Here is an 11,034-nt window from a genome sequence, read left to right on the forward strand (position 1 = left end):
AAAGTTAAAAAACAAAAACAACTGGACTTCTATTCTGTAGCTGAAGACGTTTCGCTTCTCATCCGAGGAGCTTTCTCAATTCAGAAATAGAGAGTGTGGAGTTGAGCTTTTAAAGCTGAGATGTGATGTAAGCTGGATTGCTTGCTTAGTGAGAACAATTTCAGGCCATTTAGCAATTACTATTTACCATTTGAATTTTTTGTACATCCTTGGTTTTTCAGTATTTTCAGTTAATGTATGTTTCTTAGATATTCTTAGTCATTTTCTTTCCTGTTGTTTTGCCTGGCATTCGGATTTTGTGTTCCATGTTCCTGCTTATAGTTTCCCTCACCTCCCTTGTCTTGCCTTGTCACCTGTCAGCAAGTTGGACTCAAGTCACCTGCTTCCACTTGCTAATTCATTTCAATTTAGTTTATGTATATAGTACCAAATCACAACAAATGTCATCTCAGGGTGCTGTACAAAACATTTATATGCATTATAAAAGTCAATTAGTAAAAGTTATCCATCTAAGGAAGCCAGCAAATTGCATTGATTCTTCATTTTCTTGCAGTCTCCCACCATGAGCTACACATTGCTGAAAGTGGAAAGGAAAAATCCTCTTTTAACAGGAAAAAACCTCCAGCAGAACCGGCTTAGGATGAGCAGCCATCTGCTTCGACTTGCTGGGGTTTGATCTAATCAACCTTACCCCTACCAACAGATAAAAGCTCCTGGTTATCATTCATCCTCTGTTAGATCCTGTATGTATCTTGCTGTCTCTGTCTTGGCTTTTATTACCTGGTCCTGACAATTTGTTATATTTTTCATTTTTCTTGTTTACCTCACAACAAAATGTGCATTTACCAATTTTTAGACCTTTCTGTATTTTAACTTTTCTACTTCATTTTGTGTGGTGTGAACAGAACATAGCAAGAAATTGTATAATTACAATCAAACTAACAAAGTTTTGGTAGATACGCAGTGCTTAAGGTACATGAACAAAGTTGTTTTGTTTATCAGCTACAACTAAACTGGACCTTTTTTTTCCCAGGAAATGTAATTTCTGTCCACTAAGATAACATGTAGTCAGTTAAAAGGCAAAAGAAAGCCAGCATGAGAGCAAAGGTTTGAAGAAGATCTAAAACGAAGTGTGGTTATTTAACTCTTTTAAATCGTTGTTGCCCTGAAGATGAGTGAGGACAGATTTAGTAGTCTTTGGCTGAGCTCTTGGAAGGCAGATGGTGAGGTGAAACAGAAAAAGACAGAGAATCTGAAGAATGAAATGGAGATGATGGATGATGTGTATCAGCATGAGGGGACAGCTAAGACATTTTATAAATACCACCATGCTGAGTCTGAAGCATGCCTCTGTATGTTGATCTGTGTCACAGGAAATTATTAAAATAAAGTAAAACCTCTGAGGTCATCACTGCCAGCTTCCAGGCCTTTATGCTAACCCTGTTTCTGTATGTGCTTTCATCATTTTTCACAGGAAGTCTGGGTTTACTAAAAGCACTTGGTTCTTTAAATCTATTCTTAATAATATTCTTATCTTTCAAACTTCATATTTTAAACCTATTCACGTTAACCTTCTTAATTTGATTGATTTTATTACTAAACTTTAAAGAAAAGGAAGACAAATTAACGTCTGGTAGTTTTAACTTGTATAGAATTTTAAGGACAGACAAGTTAGAGCTCAGACAAGAAATTGTCCATACACAGCATCATACCGTAACACAACCCATCTTATCATGGGTGTATAAAATTTGTGACCTTTGCTGGAAAAATGAGTCGTAATGCACACAGGTGGCAGTGGAAAAAAAATAAAAATACTGACTGAGCTTGAGACTGAGGTATGTAAAAAAACATTCATGAAAACACTATCTAGAAATCCAGTTAAGTAAAATAGCATATAATCTTCCTAATCTACTTTTAAATTAAAGTTTTCTAACAAGTATGTCTACAGAAAACAGCATTTAAATTCTAATCCTATTAGTTTCCTTTAAAATAGACCATTTTTCTCTGCTAGCTGCCGAAGCGCCAGCAAACTCTTTTAAAGAATGTGTATCATCATTGTAAAGCCCTTTTGAAATATGGGATTCAATAACATCATTATAGATCAATAAAAATCATGTTTTCAAACATGTTAACAAAACTCATGGTAGCACTTTATAATAACTACACCGTATTTAGCCTTATTTAATCAGTAATAAATAATTAATTAACCTTAAAAACATCATTAATTTAGGAAGATTCCTACATAATATGCTATAAATTCACTCATTTATTAACATATTTATTAATGCTTTACCCATAAAGGCTAATTACTTCCCTGTTGACCTCAACTCGGTGGGAAAAATACTTTGAGGACCTCCTCAAGCCCACCAGCATGTCTTCCAGTGAGGAAGCAGAGCCTTGGGACCGTAGGTCGAGGTCTCCAATCTCTGGTGCTGAGGTCACCAAGGGGGTTAAAAAGCTCCTTGGTGACAAGGTCCCGGGGTGGACGAGATTCGCCTGAAGTTCCTTATGGCTCTGGATGTTGTAGGGTTGTGTTGGTTGTCACAATTCTGCAATATGGAAATCAGGGGCAGTCCCCCAGGATTGGCAGACAGGGATGATGGTCCCCCTATTTAAAAAGGGGGACCACATAGGGTTTTACAATTACAGAGAGATCACAGTCTTAAGCCTCCCTGGTAAGGTCTATTCAGGGGTTCTGGAGAAGAGGGTCCACCAGATAGTCAGATCTTGGATTCAGGAAGAGCAGTGTGGTTTTCGTCCTGGCCGTGGAACACTGGACCAGTTCTATACCCTCAGCAGGGTCCTTGAGGGTGCATGGGAGTTCTCCCAACCAGTCTACATGTGTTTTGTGGACTTGGAGAAGGCGTTCGACCGTGTCCCTCGGGGAATCCTGTGGGGGGTGCTCCGGGAGTATGGGGTACCAGGCCCTTTGATACAGGCTGTTAGGTCCCTGTACAACCAGTGCCAGAGCTTGGTCCGCATTGTTGGCAGTAAGTCGGACTCGTTTGTGGTGAGAGTTGGACTCCGCCAAGATTGATCAGTTCGCAGCCAAGTGTGAAGCAACTAGGATGAGGAAGCGGCTGGGATGAGGATGCCTGGGCTCTCCCTTAGAGATAGGGTGAGAAGCTCGGTCATCCGGGAGGGACTCAGAGTAGAGCCGCTGCTCCTCCACATTGAGAGGAGCCAGTTGAGGTGGCTCGGGCTGGTTAGGATGCCTCCTGGATGCCTCCCTGGTGAGGTGTTCCGGGCACGTCCCATCGGGAGGAGACCCAGAGGAAGACCCAGGACACGCTGGAGGGACTATGTTTCTCGGCTGGCCTGGGAACGCCTTGGGATTCCCCTGGAGAAGCTGGCACAAGTGGCTGAGGAGAGGGAAGTATTGGCCTCTCTGCTTCGGCTGCTACCCCCGCGACTGGACCCCCGATAAGTGGAAGAAAATGGATGGATGGATATTAACCCCAGAGGAATGACTACCAAATAAAATTGTACTACTTGCCTCCACCCTCAATACAAGTACATCTATTTCACATTCAGTAAAATTATTATCTTTTGCCTTACTCAATGCCTTCGCCATGGTTATTTGGACACAGGGTGAAAGCCTGCTGTGTATTTATACTAATTTGCACATTTATTTTTGGGAGGGGACAGGGCGGTCCAAGTGGCACATGCAGTTGCGCTTCTGTTCCACGTAAATTGGAATGTATGAAGGAAAAGATAGCAGAAACGTGTATGCACAATTTAATAAATCTGAATATTTTTGTGTGCATGCATTTTTCAAATTTTGTCTGTATGCCAACTTCCAGTATGAAAGCTGCACATTCTTTCATGCATGAGACCCCAGGTGTCTAAATACAGCTCTAGAAGTCTGGAGACTGGATGAAGACACCCACTTCAACTCTGCAACTATTTGATGAAAATAATTATTGTAAAAATTGTTTGAATGCCTTTAAAAAGCTGTAGAAATGCAAGCCTCTGCGCCTTGTACAAGGAAGTTGAGAGTCCTAGTGAATGTTTTAAGACATTCTGGAGACTCCATCTCATTTGCTGTTTGCCAAATAGTTGCCAACAATCACAGTCAAGTGAGATATACGCTGTTGTTCCCTACACCTTGATGCCAGAAGGAACAATGGTGTGTCAACTGGCAGGACTGGTCCTGTAAACATCTGCTGTGCACAATGGCACACACCCACACACTTGTACACAGCATGTCTTAGCGATAAAAGGATAAATCTCATCGAATCATTCCTACCTTAGTATAATGTAGGTGTTGAACATTATCTGACCAGTCCTACCTAGGTGAGATTTTAGTGATAAACGTTATGTAACCAGTCCTACCTCAGTGCAATGATGAACATTCTAACCAGTATCACATAAAGTAGGTGTAGAGTCAAGATGTGATAGCTTTTGTTGTGAGTACTGTAAAGGTTATCTTGTCACTTGAAATCAGCATCACCTTGGAGAGTAAGTGTGGGCTGTGCCACTTACCTACAGCTTTGAGAGAGGTATATTTGTTCAGTCCCAGAGTGCTGTGATTACTCTGTGGATGTGAGAGGGCTTGACCAGCTGATCCACAAACCGAGTTATTTAGTTGGTATTGTTCTGGAAAGAGACAGAAAAAACAAATAACAAAAGTATGTACAGCAACTCTAAGATAAATAAAACCATTAACCCTCCTGAAGCCCTCAAAAGACAGAAAGAAAGAGAGAGAGATGAAGAGAAGCCCTTGTAACTTCAGATCAAATTAACCTGAAGGCCACAGGAGAGTTAAAAGCTCGAAAACAAAGAACCTGTGTAATTTGAAGGTCTTTTCCCGTTGAAAGGTGAAGATGGACGATAATGTTTTTGCTTATGTCTATATCCATGTTAGCAAAATATCTTATGAACCGCAGGATGGATTTCAATAAAACTTTCAGAAAGCAGTCACTGAATGTATGTCTACAACTGAGCAACTTTTGGACTCAACTCAATTCAAGATGACTGCCACAGCCAACTTACCTAAGAAAACATAAAATGACTGTAACTAATAATACAGATATGAACTTAGAGTTTGGTGTGGTAGTAGCTGAGAGTAATCCCCAACACAAACTTGAATCTTTAATAATATTAGAACGAAAGCAACAGAGCGTTGAAAGATGATGTCTGGACAAAACTGTGTACACATTCTCCTGAACATCTTCAGTGTCCATGTGTGAAAACATCAGTAGATTTAGAGTGATGCAGAAAATGATTTGAATCTGCTGTCTTGGATGTGAGCTTATAAAACATTGTCTTAAGTGACCTTTTTATTGACTGTTTATTTATAAAATGGCTATATTTCAGTGAATTCTACAAATATTGAGCTAAAATTTAGTGTGGTAGTAGATGAGCATCATTCCCAACACAACACTGTGTGCTAACTGATCATGCAAAATCTCTTTTTAAAGCTTTTTCATTAACTGTTAGAGTCAACACTGTCTCTTAGCAAAATATCTCATGAACTGCTGGCCAAATTTTAATAAAACTCACAGAAAGTAATCATTGAATGTACATCTACAACGGATTTACTTTTGGAACCAACCTAATTCAAGATGGCTGACACAGCCACTTGACATTAGGAAACACAAAAATGGATACAAGTCAAGCAATATTATGGATACAAGTTAAAATTTGATGTGGTAGTAGCTGAGAGTCTTTCTATAATATCTCCTGAGATCGCTCAAAACATCCCTAAACAAGATTTGATCATAACAGCTACAAATCTGGTATTCCTCTCCATAAGATGATTGTAGTTTAAAACTTAACTTAGATTGAAGTGATGGGTGCATATTTTTCAGTGTCATATAGAAAAACAGCATGGCATAAGAAAAAAAAAAAGATTTTGTCTTGTGAAGTCAGAACAGGAAAATATGCAGCAATATGGCTGTAGATGTGGAGAAACTTAAATGCTAATCCCCTCTTAGACAGAGAGAAGAAAAAGGCCTACAGATTCGGACTGATAACAAAGAGAGAGAGAGGAGGTTAGGAAAAGAAAAGATGTTCAGGATGTTCAGTTGGTTTGTGACCAGTGAACCATCAAAATTAAAGTTTATTTTTGTGTGCAAAGCTTGTAAAACTCTAATCAAGCTCTTCACACACTGATAGCAACACCACAGGAGAAATGCTAGCACAGACTTCCAGTATCTGTAGTTTCAGGTGCTGCACATTTCCTATCTTCACATCATAGACAATTGCCTTCAGATGACCCCAAAGATAAAAGTCTAAGGGGGTCAGATCAGGAGACCTTGGGGGCCATTCAACTGGCCCACGATGACCAATTCACTTTCCAGGAAGTGGAAGTGAAAGAAGGGGGTTGCATTGACAATCCAACACAATGGACAGCACTTTGAACACATTTTATTAGTGGTGAGAAACTTGTAAATAACTCATGAAAGAATAAAGTTACATTAAAACCAAGCACACCATTATTTTTCTTGTGAAATTCCCAATAAGTCTGTGTCACATGACCCTCTTCCCATTTAAAAAAAAGTTGGATCCAATTTGGCTGACTTCAAAATGGCCGCCATGGTCACCACCCATCTTGAAAAGTTTTTCCCCTCCCATATACTAATGTGCCACAAACAGGAAGTTAATATCACCAACCATTCCCATTTTATTAAGGTGCATCCATATAAAGAACCCACCCTGTACAACAAACAAAGTTGACAGACAGCATGCCACACACTGGCGCCATCTTGATTAATCATCGATTACCAGTCAATACAAAGATGGCTATAAATATACTTGTCTGTCTGTTAGCAAAACATCTCACAACCCTAATAGATGTTAGTGAAACTCCCATCAAGTAATCTTTGGATGTACATCTACAACTGATTAACATTTGGAGTCAACCCTATTCAAAATGGCTGCCACAGCTAATCAATTTTAGCCAACTCAAAAATGGCTATAACTTTATAAATATTGAGCTAAATCTGGTGTGATTAGTAGCTGAGAGTCAGTTACAACCACAATATTGCATGACGTAGAACATTATGAGGATAATCATTTCTTCAAGAAATTCTAGGACTTTAATTTCCACGTTTTTTGCAAAAAAAAATATGCGATGAGTAATCTATAAATTACACCTTGATGCTTGAGAGTATTGTTGAATCTTTTCTTTGTTCATTTAATCAGTTCAATTACATACCCAAGCCTCACATCAGGCCAAGCACCGGGCAAAAACACACCTAATAGAAAATGGAAATATTTTTGTTATGGAGACGATTGTAGTAAAGGCTGACTAAAACATTATTCTGCATGTCTGTAACCACACAAGTCTGACATAAAAGGAAAAAAATGGGAACTGAACAGGAAACCTCCAATTCAGACCAACACTAGTTCCCTCAACTGGTCAAAGATGGTCAAAATCCCCTTTAGTGTCATTATGTGGTAAATCAAAGCTAAGGATATTGTCACATTAACTACACAACCGATTGTTTTAGTGTGGATATTGCCTGCTAAAGAAAATACAAAACAACCGTGAGTCTTTTACTTCCTTCCATTAAAGCACACCAACACACTGCATGTTTATGTTAATGTGTGACTGTGTCATCTAATGTGTGAAAATGCCTCTGGTACAAATATTATACACTAGCCTATTGAGATAATGATGGACCGGCACTCAAGAATTAAAGGCAGCAGATTTAATTGTGAAAATGTTTCGAATTTATGGAATGGAAATATTTTTATAGTTTGCTAAAAAAAAACAATTGCTGCTGGATCACTGCACAACAGAAGGCTATACTGTTCAGCTTCTGTCATTTACAATAAGAATTATTTTTAAATGATGAAACTGAGTTTTTTAAAAACTTTGAAAAGAGGTAAATAAATCTTAGGTGCGATGAGATTCATGCTCTGTCACATGCATTTATAATACACACACCAACATGATCTGCTTTAAAATGGTGTACTTTTGTCGGTGGTCGTAACCCTAAAACATAGTATATCTACGGTGTGTACTGTGTTTAAGTGCTGAAGGAGAGTCTGTTTTCACCTAAATGAGAAATGAACATCCCAACGTGTTTCTGTGTGACACACTCATGGTACAAAAAAAGGACACTTCAGTGCTGGTGCAGAAAAAGGTAGCAGAATGCTCATCCAGTGTTCTCTGCTAACATTCTGTCATGAATGATGATAAAATACAGAACAAAAAGAAAACTCAAGTGATTCAGTATGGCCAGTCTTATTCTTCTTTTTCTACTTCTGGTGTTTTTTGGCAGTTTGGCAAGAGGTGTAGTATATGGAGGTTGGGCTTTTATTTTGATAGTCCACTTCCGCTTTTCGGCAAGGAATTTGCATATTAGCTAAATATTTAAATTCCAAATTAAATATTTAGTTTGAAAAATTAAATGTTTAGCTTGGAAAATAAATATTTAGCATCATGAATGTTGGTGTTGTTTGGGGTTTCTTGTTGGTCTTGTTTGGTTTGGTAGTCTTGTCACCATTCACCTCCCCAGTAGTTTTCCATTCATGCCTGCCACGCCCACCTCACCTGCTTCTCATCTACTCCACAGCTGCAACCAATCTTCATCTCTCCCTCAGTCTTTAAAAAACGGTCTCTTTCTCTCCATACTCCACTGGGTCATTCCACTCTGTTCCATTTCTTGTTGCCATGTGTGTTGTTGCCTCGCCTCGCCTCGCTTTTGTGGACTTTGTTTTTGTTAGTTTTTGCTGCCACGCCAGCCTTTTGTTTTGTTACACTTTACTTTATTAAATTAGTTTAATTTTTTCACGATGAGTCTTCATTCTGGGTTTGCCTCTGTCTCCCTCCTTCTTGACAATTTAGATCTGAGCTAAATATTTAGTCAGCAAATTAATTGTTTAGTTTGGAAATAAAATATTTAGCTCGGACATAAACATTTAGTTTGTAAACTAAATATTTAGTGTAAAACTAAACATTTAGTTTGTAAACTAAATATTTAGCTTGCAAGTTAAATATTTAGTTTGGAACTATGACATTTATAAATGTATGAATAACATGGTGATGAAAGGCTAAATAAACCAAAACATTGCTGTTAATTTTTGACTGTGTAACTTTTTTTATATACTTTTATAGGTCATTTTGCAGTGGATCTCCTCCTGTTGAACTCTACTTGAATCAGTACAAGTAGATGTGCTTTTCCTTCATATTATTTTTTCACATGCTGTATTTTGTAATAAATGAGTGTTTTAGCGTGGGTACACATGGTTAGCTCGCTGAGCTTAATGCTACCTTTTGAACTAAGCTCTATGGCTGTGCTAATTTAAATTTGGGCTTTGGTACCCAGCTACTCTACACATCACCATGTAAAACAGCCAGACCCATAGGTGTAGAGATGCAGCCTAGTTTTAAAATCTCTCAATAAAAAACTTAGGAAAGCTCCGGGGTTGAATTCTTCTTAACTTCAGGACATCCTTGTATTGGTCTGTGTGGCTGCAGCTGAGATCTACACTTCAAGCCTGTAACATCAGCTGTATGCTGGGTTAGTCCTGGGCACAATACAATCAGTGTTTTACTTAAAACACAGAACATCACTGACTGATAATGTAGCATAATCAAATCTTTCATGGCATTTTTTCTGCTTTATAGATTATTTTATTTTTCCTTAAGGGGCAGATTACCTACTTGTACTGATTCCCTCAGGTCATTTGATGCGGGGAGAGGTAGGATATGTCACTGGTTTAAAGAAGGAGAGTGGGGTTCTTTGTTCTGTTCTGAACTTCGTGTGTTATTTGCTGATTTTGCTGAAGGAGGAATTGGGTTGGCACCTGTTCTATTGTTCTAGACCTGTGCAGGTTGTGTTTAGTGTGAATATGTTTCTGAGATTATTATTATTATCCTCTCTTTAGTTTTTTTAAATAACATTATATATTAGCTTTCTTCTATTTTTGGCTTTAGGTAACCACTTAGTCTAAGTGGAGATATTAGGTTTTCTTGTTTGAATTGTAAGGGCCTAAAGATAAAAAAAACTTTGAAATTTGGATACATAAGCTCTTCCGTGAAAATTACTATCAGCACTATCTGAGCCAGATAACCTCACTTAACCTCACTCGTGACCTCTGGAATCTTAAAAAAAAATTATTTAGAGACAAAATTGACAAAGAGCAGCCTACTCTCAACAAAAATAAATAAATAAATCAATGCATCTAAAATTTGGCAATTTATTCTCCAACTGTTTTAAAGTAAAAAAAAAAAAAAAAAAAAGTAAAAATTTATTTGTATAGCACATTTCAGCAGCAAGGCATTCAAAGTGCTTTACATCATAAAAACATCAGTGGAATCATTACAATCATCAAAAAAAAATCATAAAAACCATTGAGCAGATACACTTGATAATCATAAGGAGATGGTCAATATGTAATAAGATATTTTGTAGCAGCTTTACACCTGAATTTGTTTGCAGACTACTAATCAAAGGCAGCTCTAAACAGGTGAGTTTTCAGCCTTGATTTAAAGGAATTTAGTGTTTCGTCTGTTTTGCAGTTTTTCGGGAGTTTGTTCCAGATTGATGGTGCAGAGAAACTGAAAGCTGCTTCTCCATGTTTGGTTCTGGTTCTGGGGATACAAAGTAGACCAGAACCAGAAGACCTGAGTGTTCTGGAGGGTTGATACGACAATAGTAAGTCTTTAATGTATTGTGGTGCTAGACCGTTCATTGATTTATAAACTCATAGAAGTATTTTAAAGTCTATTCTCTGAGCTGTAGGGAGCCAGGGAACCTTAAAACCAGGGTGATGTGCTTTATTTTTCTGGTCTTAGTGAGAACACGAGCAGCAGCATTTTGGATCAGCTGATTCATTATTTGGCAAACCAGTGAAGACACCGTTGCAGTAATCGAGATGACTAAAGATGAATGTGTGCATAATTTTTTCTTGGTCTTGTTGTGACATTAGTCCTTTAATTCTGGAGATGTTCTTCAGGTGGTAGAAAGCCGACTTTGTAACTGTTTTTATGTGTCCCTTAAGGTTCAGGTCTGAGTCCATTCCTACACCCAGGTTTCGGGCCTGATCACTAGTTTTTAGCTGTAATACCTGAAGCTG

General features: G+C 38.2%; 1 protein-coding gene across 1 annotated transcript in view; it reads right to left on the bottom strand.

Moving 5' to 3' along the window:
* The window catches only part of shisa8b (shisa family member 8b), an 83,694-nt gene that overhangs the window by 12,787 nt on the left and 59,873 nt on the right, over positions 1-11,034 (bottom strand). The window contains exon 4 of the mRNA XM_017433649.3: positions 4,486-4,599. Within this exon, the coding sequence (XP_017289138.1) occupies positions 4,486-4,599 (114 nt within the window). The remainder of the gene's footprint in view (positions 1-4,485; positions 4,600-11,034) is intronic.

The sequence above is a fragment of the Kryptolebias marmoratus genome, linkage group LG2 (genome assembly GCF_001649575.2).
Source record: "Kryptolebias marmoratus isolate JLee-2015 linkage group LG2, ASM164957v2, whole genome shotgun sequence".
In the NCBI taxonomy this organism is placed as follows: Eukaryota; Metazoa; Chordata; class Actinopteri; order Cyprinodontiformes; family Rivulidae; genus Kryptolebias; species Kryptolebias marmoratus.